This window comes from Trachypithecus francoisi, unplaced genomic scaffold (assembly GCF_009764315.1).
Source record: "Trachypithecus francoisi isolate TF-2019V2 unplaced genomic scaffold, Tfra_2.0 Lachesis_group2, whole genome shotgun sequence".
Lineage (NCBI taxonomy): Eukaryota > Metazoa > Chordata > Mammalia > Primates > Cercopithecidae > Trachypithecus > Trachypithecus francoisi.
Window position 1 is genome coordinate 83,980,593 of NW_022681465.1, and position 13,773 is coordinate 83,994,365.

A 13,773-nucleotide genomic window follows, 5' to 3' on the forward strand; every position below is an offset into this window, starting at 1 on the left:
TGTTTAAGCACATTTTAATGTTTTTAATCCCTTTCAGGCAGAGCCAGTTGCAAACAATATTTTTAATATTTTTAGAATTATTTGCCTTCATTTTCAGTAACTCCCAGTTCAAATTTTCGTGTGTGTGTGTGTTCCCTTCTCCCTATCTCGGATTTTTACTTTTGTCAGTAAACTTACAGGATTTAATCATAAGGCCTGGATTCTCCTGTCTCAAAGAAAGGGACACTATTGGTATATTTTAATTTTTTAAAGCATGCAGGAAAGTCAGTGCTTAGTGCCAAGAAAGGACACTGGATACTGGTACTTTGAGGACAAGGACAATTTGTTAAGGAATGTAGTTGAAACAGAAATGGTGTACTCAGGAGTTCTGCCAATGGCTAATCTTCCATTACGTAAAGCCAGCCCTGATTTTAGAACAGCCACATTTTATTTATGAAAGGCTTCTTAATCATCTCCTTCAGCTGATGTTCATTCAGTTCAGTTGTAACCTTGATATTTAGGAGAATTAGGAAGTTTTAGTGATCTAAGGAATTTGAATTTCAAAAATGATTGAATCTTATATGATATTCAAATACAAAGATCTGTTAAAGACTAATGTGTAACATCTGTTTTCACCTTTGTTTGTATACATTAAAAATTCAGAAAATCGTCTGGGTGTGGTAGCTCATGCCTGTAATCCCAGCACTTTGGGAGGCCGAAGTGGCTGCATCACCTAAGGTCAGGGTTTCAAGACCAGCCTGGCCAACATGGTGAAACCCTGTCTCTACTAAAAATACAAAAAAAATAATAATAATAACCGGGCGTGGTAGTGGGCACCTGTAATCCCAGCTACTCAGGAGGTTGAGGCAGGAGAAGCACCTGAATCCGGGAGGCGGAGGCTGCAGTGAGCCAAGATCACGCCACTGCACTCCAGCCTGGGCAACAAGAGTGAAACTCTGCCTTAAGAAAAAAAAAAAAGAAAAAAGAAAAAAACCAGAAAATCTACTTGTATAGTATGTTAAAAATTATTCATGATATTTGTTAAAGATTGTAAGGAAGACATCACTCAAGAGGGACCTTTACAATGAAAGTATTGCAGTAGGGAAGAGAGATTGAGCTCAGCTTTGACTACAGTGAGGACAAGTGGGCATTTGCAGTCAAGGAGCAGGGCAGGGATTGGAGGAAACATCACGGCTGGGGGATTCTTGCTAGACTGGCTCAACAGGATTCTTGCTGAAGACAGACAAATAGCAGGAAAAGTAAAACTGTTTTTCTCTTTCTATGCTCTCGACACTTGACATATCACTTCTGATGCCAGATATGTGGATTTTTCCACATTGACCAGTTATCTGACATCAGCTGAGTGTTCCAGAATTCAATTCAGTTCTGACACCAACTAGAGTTTGTGCAGACTTCCCACAAATTAAGGGCTCAGTCCTTCAAGAATTCCCTCCAGTTTAGAGCCAGAAGGTTTCCAGGTTACCCACAATTTGTCCAACGTGGCTACAAATTAGACCCCCTACTTGGGTTTGATTATATGCTAAAGTGGATCACAGAACGCAGTAAAGCATCTTACTTACTATTATTAGTTTATTATAAAAGGATATAATTCAGGAACAGCAAGAGATATGTAGTGCAAGCTGTAAGGGAAAGGGGTCAGAGCTGCCATTCCCTCTCATGGTGTACCTCCTTCCACATGTTCAGCAACCTGGAAAACTTCTGAAACCCGTAGTTCAGAAATTTTTACAGAGGCTTGATCATAGGCATGATTGATTATTAACTGAGTTTCTAGCCCCTCACTTCTTCCTGGAGAATGAGAGCTGGGGCTGAACATTTCAAGCTTCTGATCATGGCCTGGTCCTTTTGGTGACCAACTCCCATTTAGGAGCCCACAAAGAGTTACCTCATTAGAACAAAAGATATTCCTATCACCCAGGAAATTCAACAGATTAGAATATCTATGTCAGAAACCCGGGTTAAAGGCCATATATTAGAACAAAAGATGCTCCTCACAATAATTTCCTGAGTATTGCTCAGGAAATTATAAGAGTTTTAGGAGTTCTGCACCAGAAACCAGAGGCAGAGACCAAATACATATTTATTATTTGTTAAAGGAAAATTTTAGACAAATTAAATTTGACAGAGTTTATTTGAGCAAAGAATGATTCATGAATCAGGCAGCACTCAGAACCATAAGAGGCTCGGAAAGATCCATGTTACTAGTGTGAGCAATAGGCTTTTATGGGCTGAATGCAAAATCAAATTAAAGAAATGACTTGATTGGCTACAGCTAGGCATTTAACTTATTTGGGTATGATCTGGTAGAAAGTCCCTAGTTAGAGGTTACTTGCCAGGTTCTGATTGGTAAAGTCTCTAGTTAGAAGTTAGTTGGCAGTTTCTAATTGGTAATGTTTAAGTTTTGTTTTACTGTTTACATTGAATTGGATTTTGGTTTGCTTACATAGGAACATAAGTCACAGGAGCTGTCTCAGCCTAATTGCCTATAAATTCAATTCTTTTAAAAGATAATATCACAGAACAGGGTAATAAGATTTAGAGGGTGGGGAATGAGAAATGTGATCGGATAACAAGGATGAGGGATTTCCACTAAATTGATTAAGCCAGATTCTTGCTAAAACTGGACTAAGTGGGTAAAGAACACAGCCCAGGGTCAGAGCCTAGTCTAGAAGAAGACATAAGGGAGCCTGACTCAGTTTTGGTCAAGGAGAGGGTCTTTGTCAAGTATAGAGGGCAGAGAGACATAGTTACTCAAAGAAAGTAAAAAATTAGTACAACTGTATATCCTGTATATCCGACACTCAGAACTGACAGTTGTCAACATCTTGTCATATTTGCTTTAAGTCCTTTGAAGGGAAAAGTAGTCATATAGAATCCTTTTGCCTACTTCACCAGAATCCTCTCTTCCTGCTTAAAGATATCAATTATGGTATATTTACTGTGTATCTGTTGTGCAAACTCTTTGGAATGTTAGCTTAAGACAGGCCTTTCCTTGGCAAATCTATCCCTAATGACAGCAGTTTGTCTGTACAACCAAATATCTAAATGGACCATTCAGTACAATGATCGCTGTACTTTGTACCAGAATCCTAGAAATATATGAAGTCCTTTCATTACTTTAGTCTTAAATAAAATATACTCATCTCTCCCAAGACTCCAACGAGAAAAGGTTTGAGTAAAAGGAAATAAAGGGGGAGGGGAGAAGTGTGTGTATATATTTATATAAAATACATAAAAGACAAAAATTTTCCATTTCCCTGTCTTCTGTTTCTTTCCATACACACTGTTTAATTAAATTGAAATTCGTTTTTTTCTGTTTTTTGTTTGTTTGTTTGTTTTGTTTTGTTTGTTTGTTTGTTTGTTTGTTTTTGAGACGGAGTCTCGCACTGTCACCCAGGCTGGATTGCAGTGGCGCGATCTCAGCTCACTGCAAGATCCACCTCCCGGGTTCACGCCATTCTCCTGCCTCGGCTTCCGGAGTAGCTGGGACTATAGGCACCCGTCACCACGCCTGCCTGATTTTTTGTATTTTTGGTAGACAGGGGGTTTCACCGTGTTAGCTGGGATAGTCTCCATCTCCTGACCTCGTAATCTGCCCGCCTCGGCCTCCCTGAAATTCGGATGTTTTTGCAGTTAGGTTATAGCATTTTCCCCTCCTCTCCATGCCGTCTTCTCCCACCCTGCTCTCAGCAGCCTGTATCCTAACACATAGTTCAGGCCAAATGTTTTGTAACTCCGCCAACCACTTTTTGACCCCTAAAACCCAACTAACTACTCCATGGACCCAGACCATCAGCATCTGCAGTCTTTTACTCCCATGTGAAAGACTGCAGATGTCCCTATACCCAGGACACTCTCAAGCCCTCATAGCCCCACTAATACTCTGTTCTCTCTCATCTCTCCTCCCCAGATTAGAGGATTTCCGAACCATTCTACAAATGTCAGAGTAGCTGTCGGGGAAACGAAGTCTCAAGCGAAAGTTTCTGCTAGAAGCAGAAGAAAAGAGACCTGTCAAATGAGAGAAGGGGTGTTTACAGAGAAAGGAGCAGCTAGGGGAGTGTTTACAGATCTGGCCTTCTCTGACCCTGATGTATGCCTCAGTCACACCCTCCCTTTGAAATTTCCAAAGAATAAAATACTGGCGCCTTTTTATATATAGGATGTGTGGTGATTAGCAAAATGGAGACCTCTCCATCATCTGAAATAAATTGAAAACTCTTACAAACAAGACTCATCAAGCCTTCCAGCTTGAATGATGGGCACTGATGCTAATTTTGGAGGGAAGCACCAGGCTACCTAGAGTAGTCAGTGTTTTTGTTTAGTTTTTTACTTTGTCTACTGTAAAGTGGTGTCTGGTCAACCTCTCTGTTGTTTGTGATTACTTCAGAAAGGAGGCATTCACGGAAGCCCGGGGTGCCCGAAGAGGAGTTAAAAAAGTCATGGTTATTGTGACGGATGGAGAGTCCCATGACAATCATCGACTGAAGAAGGTCATTCAAGACTGTGAAGATGAAAACATTCAACGGTTTTCCATAGCTGTAAGTGTGTTGCTAGAGATGTTTTCAAACTCTTGGGTGTAGAGAAGAGCTGTGTGCATTTTGGGGTCATTTTATGAAAGTCACACAAACCAGGTTGAAAAAGAGAAAGGTCTCCATTTGAAGGTAAGCCCTGTGAGGACAGACTTGGATCTTGCTCCCTCTGGGTCCTTAGTACCCAGCACAATGCCAGGCTAAACAGACACACAACAAACAATCATTGAAACTGAGGAAGGAAGAAAATAAGGAAAGACGAAAAGAGGAAGAAGGAAGCAAAAACATAAGAAGGAAGGAAGGGTGAGAAAAAGAGGACTGAAAAAAAGAAGAGAAAACGAGGAGGAGGAAAGGAAGGGAAGAGGGTGGGAAGGTGGGAAAAATGCCTTTGCCTTTTTAAATAAGAGAGAGGATTTGCTCGTTATAACAAGAGCAGTGGCCACTGGGCTTCCCTTGCCATTCTGAGCAATTTTCAACTATCTTTTTCATTACTTATCTTCTCCCATCACTTAGCTAAAGTGTGGGAAAGTGCCAGTTATTTCTGTTTAAATATTAATAAATTCTGATGTTTGACACTTGCTTTTCGGAGAAGTAGACAGGAATTGAATTTTTGTTTTCTGATGCAATTTGTAAGCTTCTGGTGTAGACCTTTCTACCTAAAATGTAGACATTCTATTGGGGAACAAGTTCTAAAATAAAAAAGTTGCCCAAATGGTATGCCAATTACTTCAGAGCCAGCTCTAGTTTTCTTTAACAGTGTGCTTCTTCAAAGCAGCTTGAAGTTCTTCCCAGACATTAGTGCATTACTCCTGCAACCTCATTATTCCCGTAACTTCATGGAACAGTAGGTGAGGGAGCTGAGAAAGAGGCAAGGGCACCCAGTGACTTGGGGGGTCCCAGACGACGGGGGCAGAGTTGTAAAGTTCTCTGAGGAGACATGTGGTATTTCCTCTGGGATAGTCACTGATACTCCCCAGGGAAAAGGATGAGAGCCTTACTGAAGCAAAAGAAAAGAATCGAGAATAAATCCACCACTGCCTTCTCTCTAGTAAGGAACATTCAAAAGCCACTGCACTGCCTGCAAGACTCACTTTCTCACATTAACATTGAGTGTACATTATAGTATTTCAGTCATTGCTCTAAACCACTATCCATTTTTTTTTTAAACGGAGGAGTCTCGCTGTGTCTCCCGGGATGGAGTGAAGTGGTACGATCCCAGCTCACTGCAACCTCCACCTCTCGGGATCAAGCAACTCTGCTGCCTCAGCCTCCCAAGTAGCTGGGACTACAGGTGCACACCACCACATTTGGCTAATTTTTGTATTTTTAGTATAGATGGGGTTTCACTATGCTGGTCAGGCTGGTCTTGAACTCCTGACCTCAGGGGATCCACCTGCCTTGACCTCCCAAAGTGCTGGGATTACAGGTGGGAGCCACCACACCCAGCCCACTATCCCTTTAATGATACAAATAAACAAATATTTTGTAGATCATAAACAGCAACACTTTAAATAGTAATTTTAGCTCTTTTCTAACTTTCTATAAGTGAAAAATCTGTATCCTTCTTAATCAAAATATCAGTTTTTTAATTTACCACTCTAAATCTAACTTTAAAAAACTACATGTAGATGTACAGTGGGGGTGAGCTACTCGGGTGGGTAGGGGGAGCCTCAGACCTGAAGGAAAGGGGTGGGGGCAGCCCTCAAGCCCATTGCCCTTGTGCCTACTATCCTTCCAAGCCACAGTACAGAACCGTGGTCGGAAGGGTGTTTGAGGTCTGTTTTGTAACAGGACTTTGAAGGCAGCACCATGGAACTCTTCATTGTTAATGATGCCAGACAAGGCTATTATTGGAAAAAGAAATGTGAAGTCAGAAAATCCCTGTACCTTAATGATCACGGGAGGCCAAGACTCTCCTGCTTCTTAGAGGATTTGGATATTCTTAAAAAAAAAAAAATCAAGCAATACCAAAGGGCTCAGTGTCTTTCCTTCGTTTTTCGGATTCCAGGAGCATAACCTTGAATTAATCCTGATCCTTGCTTTGTTCAGGCCACATTGTAATCATTTGTTGAAGTGTGACCCACTTTATTTGTTTCTCTGTTTAAAACTGTATCTGTGTATTTATTTTAATAATATTATAAGCATCCATGAACCTACCACCCAAATCGAGAGCTAGCTCTCTTTTTTGATAACTACATGTGAGCGCATTTACCACCTGCCTTCCTCCACTTGGGTAACCATCAGTCCACTTTCTACATTCCTCAACCCTTGCTCTACTTTTCAAAATAATATTTAGGCACCCATACATATACAAAAAAATAAATTTTAAGAATATTTCATTGCTTTTAACATTATAAAAGGGGTGTAATGCTGTATATAATATTTTGGAACTTTTAAAACTTAATACTATATTAAGATTCATCCATATTGCATATCCATATAGTTCATTCTGTTTTTAAAAATTGAGGTGATATTTACAATACAGTGAAATGCAAGATTTCAGTGTGAAAAGTGTGCACTAAGTGAATGATTTGGTGAGTTTTGACAATTGTGTGCAACCACAGAAGACCTTAATCAAGATATAGGGCAATTTCATCACTCCCAGAAAGTTTACTATGCTCTCTTTTTTAAAATTTGTTTTTAATTTTTATGGATACATGGTAGCTGTACATATTTACCTGGTACCTGTGATATATTGTTACAGGCATACAGTGGGTAATGATCAAATCTGGGCAATTGGAATATCCATCACCTTAGACATTTATCATTTCTTTGTGTTGGGAATATTCCAAATCTTCCCCTCTAGCTATTTTGAAAAATACAATATTGTTTACTGTAGTTGCCCTACAGTGCTTCTGAACACTAGCTCTTATTCCTTCCATCTAATTGTGGTTTTATACCCATTAACTAACCCTTCTTCATCCCTGCTCCTCCCCCCTACTCTTTCCAGCCTTTAGTAGCCACCACTCTCTTCACTACTTCCATGAGATCCACATTTTCAGCTCCCACATTTGAGTGAGAATGTAATGATATTTGTCTTTCAGTGCTTGACTTATTTCACTTAATATACTGTTCTTCAGTTCCATCCATGTTTGCTGCAAATGACAAAGTTTCATTCTTTTTAATGGATAAATCATATGCTGTTCTGAAGACATACCATGTTTTTTTAAATCCATTGATCCGTTGATCCATACTTAAGGTTAATTTTATATCTTGTCTATTGTAAACAGTGCTGCAATAAACATGGGAGTGCAAATATTTCTTCAATATACTGATTTCCTTTCTTTGGGATATATACCCAGCAATTTTTTTGTTGTTTGTTTGTTTGTTTTCATTTTAAATATACACCCCCTGTAGTAACCACTGATGTGACTTACCACTTATAGCTCACTTAGATTGTCAATTCTTGAATTTCAAATAAATAAAACTGTATAGTATGTACTATGTGTTTAGCTTTTCACTCAACATAATTATTATTTGGGATATTTTGTGTACGGGGGTTCATTTTTTGTTACTGTTATCTATTTTATAGACCACAGTTTGTACTCTACTGTTTACAGATATTTTGCTCGTGTCCAGTTTGAGTTATTGTTGTAAATAACAGTAATATAATAATATAAATTTTTTAGTGTTAAAAATTTATAGAATTTTAAAATTTTATATAAAAAAATAAAAACCAAAGTGATAATCTGCAGATAATGCTTGCAACTACAAATGTTAGGATAAAAACTAATTTTTTATTTATTACAAAAGTGATTTTCTATTATAAGGTTTTAAAAAATATATCAAAACAAATATAAGGAAACACTTAGTGTCCTAATATACAGAAATAGAAAATAAGAAATTATGATACACATTTTTTCACATTTTTTAATGCCCATGTAGTTATGTGATTTAAAAAATAGAATTAGGTCATATCTACATATTGGGGATTTTTAAACTTTTTTGCATGTTAAATTTTACATATATTGTTTTAAAAATGTTTTCATTATCTTGAACATTTTTATATCAAAAACTAAGTTTTAACATAATAAGAAATTTTTACATTAAAAACTAATTTTTTTAGGCAGAAAAAGTAAAAACCTTAACAAAGCTAATTAGTTGGACTTCATCAAAATGTAAAACTTCTACTCTTCAGATGACACTGTTGAGAATATGAAAAGACAACCCACAGGCAGGAAGAAAACATCTGCAAAACACATAAAGGACTTGCATCCAGACTATATACAGAACTCTTACAACACAATTAAGGGAAAATAAATGTCTCATTTTCTTTTAATGGGAAAAAGATTTGAACAGACACTAACTACACCAAAGAAGAAATACTATAGCAAATAAGTGTATGAAAGAGTCTCAACATCATTAGTCATTAGAGAAATGCAAATTAAATAAGACACCACTACACACCAACACAATTGCTAAAACTAACAAGTGAACAACAACAACAACAAAAAATGACAATAACAAGTATTGACAAGCATGCAAAGCAGCTGGATCTCTTATACATTTCTGATGGGAATAGTAAAATGGCAAAATGGGACAATTACTGTGGAAAGCAATTTGGCAATTTCTTAGAAAGTTAATCATTCACTTATTACATGCCCTAATACTTTCACTCCTAGTTCTTTACTCAAGAGAAAATGAAATATATGTCTATTACAAAGACCTATTTGTGAATATTTACAGCAGCTTTATTCATAATATCTTGAAGCTGCAAACAACTCAAATGTTCTCATTAAATAAATTGTAGTGCATCCATACAATGGAATGCTACTCTGCAACAGAAAGGACCCAGCTACTGCTACATGCAGCAACACAGATGACTCTGAAAAGCATTGTGCAAAGTCACAGAAGCCAGACACAAATGCCTACATACTATATGATTCCTTAAATCTGACAATCTGGAAAAATCAAAGCTGTAAGGACAGAAAATTGATCGGTGGTTGCCAGGGGTGGACGAAGGGAGGAAGGGATTGACTGTAGGGGCAGGAGGGAACTTTTTGGGGTGATGGAAATATTCTACATGATATGGCAGTAACACAGCTATATTGGTTTGTCCCACTCATAGAATTATACATCTAAAAAGGGTGAATTTTACTGTATATAATTTATTGCAATAAACGTTACCTAAAAAAAACTAAATATTTGAGAAAATCTGCTTAGACAGCTAAATAATTATAGTTAACTATCATATATAACTCCTGCTTCTCTCTCCTCTCTATAAAAAAGAATGTCCCTGTCTCCAGCATTTGGTTTCAAACAAGAATATCTCAGTTGTTTATTTTCTAGATTGCCAATTTAGATCACCACTTAGTCCAGTATGTGTTTAAAATATATATGTGCTGGACTGTGCCCTGGTAAGAGTTTCAGGAAGAATTGCTCATTCAAGAGCAGGCAACTCACTTGCTGATTGCCTTTGCCAGCAGATAATGACATCACTAGCTGGAATAATATCAAAGACATTCAGAAACTATGAATATAACATTACTTTTGAACTGTCAGATTTTAAAAATACAGCTGTTAGTAACAGGGATACAGAGTACAAGAGGAGAAATTTTCACACACATACACAATTGCCCTTTATATTTTTCTACACCAATTGTGGTGTTTATATAACAGTTAATATTAGAGAGTCTACAAATTTTGAAAATCACTCTTCCATAAATATGAAAGTACATAAAAATTCCATGATGCTAAGGTACTCTACCCTGTTGTTTACTGACAAAATGCTTGAGATCCTTTATTTAACACATATCATGTAAAATATACTCTTGCTGTTCCTGTTGTGTCTTAGATTCTTGGCAGCTATAACCGAGGAAATTTAAGCACTGAAAAATTTGTGGAGGAAATAAAATCAATTGCAAGCGAACCCACTGAAAAGCATTTCTTCAATGTCTCTGATGAATTGGCTCTAGTCACCATTGTTAAAACTCTGGGAGAAAGAATATTTGCCCTGGAAGGTATGCCTATTTATCTTATTGCTGCATGTTCTCTCTGCAGTTCCAAATCAATGTGACGGGATTTTGTATGTATTCCTAACACATCAGTAATACATTTTTTTACTGTGTATAATAGCTAGCATGGAACAATGCTCTTTTATATAAATCTGTCATTGAGACAGCTGTTTCTCAGAACACTGTGTCTGCTAGAGGCTCTCTTTGTAAGGGCACGGTAGGGCAGTGCTGATGGGACAGCCGATGAAGACAGTGGTCAATGTATATGTGCCAGGACAAAATGTTTCCGTGTGCTTTATTCCTTTTCTGTAACACAGATTTAGAAAATGAGGGTACTCTCTCAGGTTTTGGTTTTTTTTTTTAATTGTTTCTTCATGTCATATTGAGCTGCTACATACAAGAGTGCTCTTACGCAATAACTTCTTTGTTCATTTATTTTCTCTGTATTTTGCTCCTTGCCCATTTTAAAGGTCTTCATGGAACTCTGCCTTAAAATCCATGGCAATGAAACATTGGTTCACTGTATTTGTCTAAATCATGTTACTTCTCTGCAGATTTTCCCTTGATTTTTCAATGGTGACTGGCTGTTAAGGACAACAAGTTATGGCATTCCCCATTCTGCCTTAGGTAGAGGATGTCAAGTAGCTAATTACTTTGGAACTAGATCTTTCCTAAAAAAAGCTTCAGAATTGTTTTGCCAGGCAAACTGGCAAAGCTTCTTTCTTCACATTCTTTAGTGATCTCTAGTCTCAGGGAACATGCGCCTTTTCTCCAACTAGGGAGAGAAACCACCAGAGTTCTTTTCCCCTTAGGCTACATCCAAATCTAGTTGATCCTGTCCTTGTGAGGACACACTAAAAGACTGTTATTTCTGCATCTTAAAAGCAGAAATTTAAAAGCACCTTCTTGGTCTCCCTGATATGCTTGATAATAGGAAACAGAAAGACAAAATAGGAATGAGACATAACTGAAGAAAGTGGACCATTTTGATTGAGCATCAAGGGACTGGGAAAATGCAGAAAAATGAGACTATGAAAATGTATAGAAAGGAAAGAAGATTATTTAGAGTTATGGCTTTCAAACTTTTTTTGAGTGTGAGTCACAATAATAACTACATGTTGCCTTTTGACCCAGTGCACATAAATATATACATATAAAAATAAGGCAAAGTTTCACAAGATAATTCTTATTATATGTGATGCACTGTGATGGCTTCTCATCTCTTCCATTCTACCCTAATCTCTTTCAATGAAAAAAAAAAATGCTGGCTATACTCAGTCTGTTGATTTCATGACTGGGTCACAATCCGTACTTAGAACATTTGATTTAGAGGTGATAGGAATCTACCGCCCAGCCAGACTGAATTTCTCTGCCTCCCTTTCCCCTGGCCTCTTTCCCCTGTGCCTTTAGAAACAGAACACTCTAATTGTTTATGAGTCTGGAGTTACAGCTGCTTCTGAAGAACTCAGCTGTCTCGTGCTCTGTGTACAAGTCATTTTTAAATGGCTTTGGTCTCTCAACAGCTATCCCGGTGTCATTTACCAATAAACCAGATTATGAACTTGGCTGGCCTTAAGGAAAATACATAAGGTCTTCCAACTCATTGTGTACTTTTATTTTTAATAACATGGGCTAAGATATGATAGAAACAATCTGTAAAAATATTTTAAAAGAAAAGTTACATAGTTACATTTGATAGTTCAACAGAATACAGTGTCATTTCTAAATCTCCTCTTAAATAAGCAAGTAATCTCAGACTGGCAGAAATGAAGCCCACATCAGCTGGGGGAGGGGGAAATCAATGATCTGAAATGACATTTCAGATTGTTTCTAATCTGACTACACCATGGGTTAAAGGTGACATGTTGAAGAGCCCAAACACTCCAAGAAGTCTCTATATTTAAATATTACATCATTTTATAAGGAACTTTACAGATTAAAAATGTCTTCTGTATCATCTTTGTTGCTACACTACACCAAAAGCAGTGTTTTGACTAGATTATTTCTTATTTTTTTTAAGAGATTTTTACTTTATTTCCTTGTTGCTTGGGAAATCTCCATTTCCTGTCAGCATGTATCTTAAGATGACAAATAGCTGTGATTAAGAAATTTCTGCTTGTCAAGGACAGTGCCATCTATTGAGGCAAGTATGCCAAGAACTTGCCTAGTACATCAGAAAATGATCTACTGTCTCCATTTCCCATTGAGCATTGGGAGAAAATGCCAACATTTCTAACCAGAGGCTGCACAGTGGTTAGAGGGGCTGGCCCAAACACCCATGAACAGTCCAGGGAGGAGTTTGCAACAAGAAGCCCAGGAGAATATAGTGGCCTATTATCATGATGCCACTGCAGCAGGAAGAACTTCACATAGCTTCCTTCTGCCTATTCTCAGCTGTGGACAGAATAACAGCAGGGCAGGTGCTGGAAATCATGCAGGCTTTTGTTGCTGCATTCTTACTGATCTTGCAGATAAGTGAGAGAACCCCTGAAAGCATTGTGGACTGAAAATACATGTTTAAATTAAAGTTAAAGTACATCTCAGTCATTTAAATTACAGGGCAATTCATACAGGAGATTAAAATGATATATTGGAATTATTGATTGCCCTATTTAATCTGGTCCTACAAAGGTAATTACTGATGTCTTTGTTCACAATTTTATCCATGTAAATAACTAACAAATACAGTTACCTTGACAAATTTGATTAGTCTCTTGCCTCAACGAAAGGGCAGACTGACTTTCTTAAGTGCTATTTTTAACTTATCTGCAAGACCAAATAAATCAGTAACCCCTAGTGCAAGCAAATAAATTAACATTCCATCAACTCCCTCAGGAAATTGTGGCTTTGGGTTTGTGAATATTTTGAGAATAACTTGAGAGAAGCAGCCTGCCATAAAATGCTCTGAGTTATCTCTGCATTTCAGTAAAGAGCTTCAAAATGGCTACAGGATCTTCTAAATATATAGGATTGAAAGACATGTGGGCAGCCCTATCCAAAGACCCCTCCTGATCTGTGAGTGACACTTACCAGCAGTAATTAGAGCAAATAAATGCATACTAAAATACCTAAACCCTTTATCACTCAATGAAACTCTGACAGGATCTATGGCCTGAATATGGGTGGAACGGTTGGAGCTGAGAAACCTCCTCAAACATGTGAATGAAATTTTTTTCAGTCCCGTAACATATAAAGGGAATTTCTTGGCAGTGTTCCCAAGGCATGGATTTGGATAGGAATTTCCTCCTGTAGTACATCCAACTTGAACCATGTGGACCCAAAGCACCATAGGA

At 37.7% G+C, this 13,773-nt stretch overlaps 1 protein-coding gene across 1 annotated transcript in view; it reads left to right on the top strand.

Annotated features, from left to right (window-relative positions):
- Window positions 1-13,773, top strand: part of ITGA1 (integrin subunit alpha 1) — a 174,063-nt gene that overhangs the window by 101,994 nt on the left and 58,296 nt on the right. Inside the window, 2 exon segments of the mRNA XM_033179542.1 lie at window positions 4,385-4,535; window positions 10,321-10,486. Of these exon segments, the coding sequence (XP_033035433.1) occupies window positions 4,385-4,535; window positions 10,321-10,486 (317 nt within the window).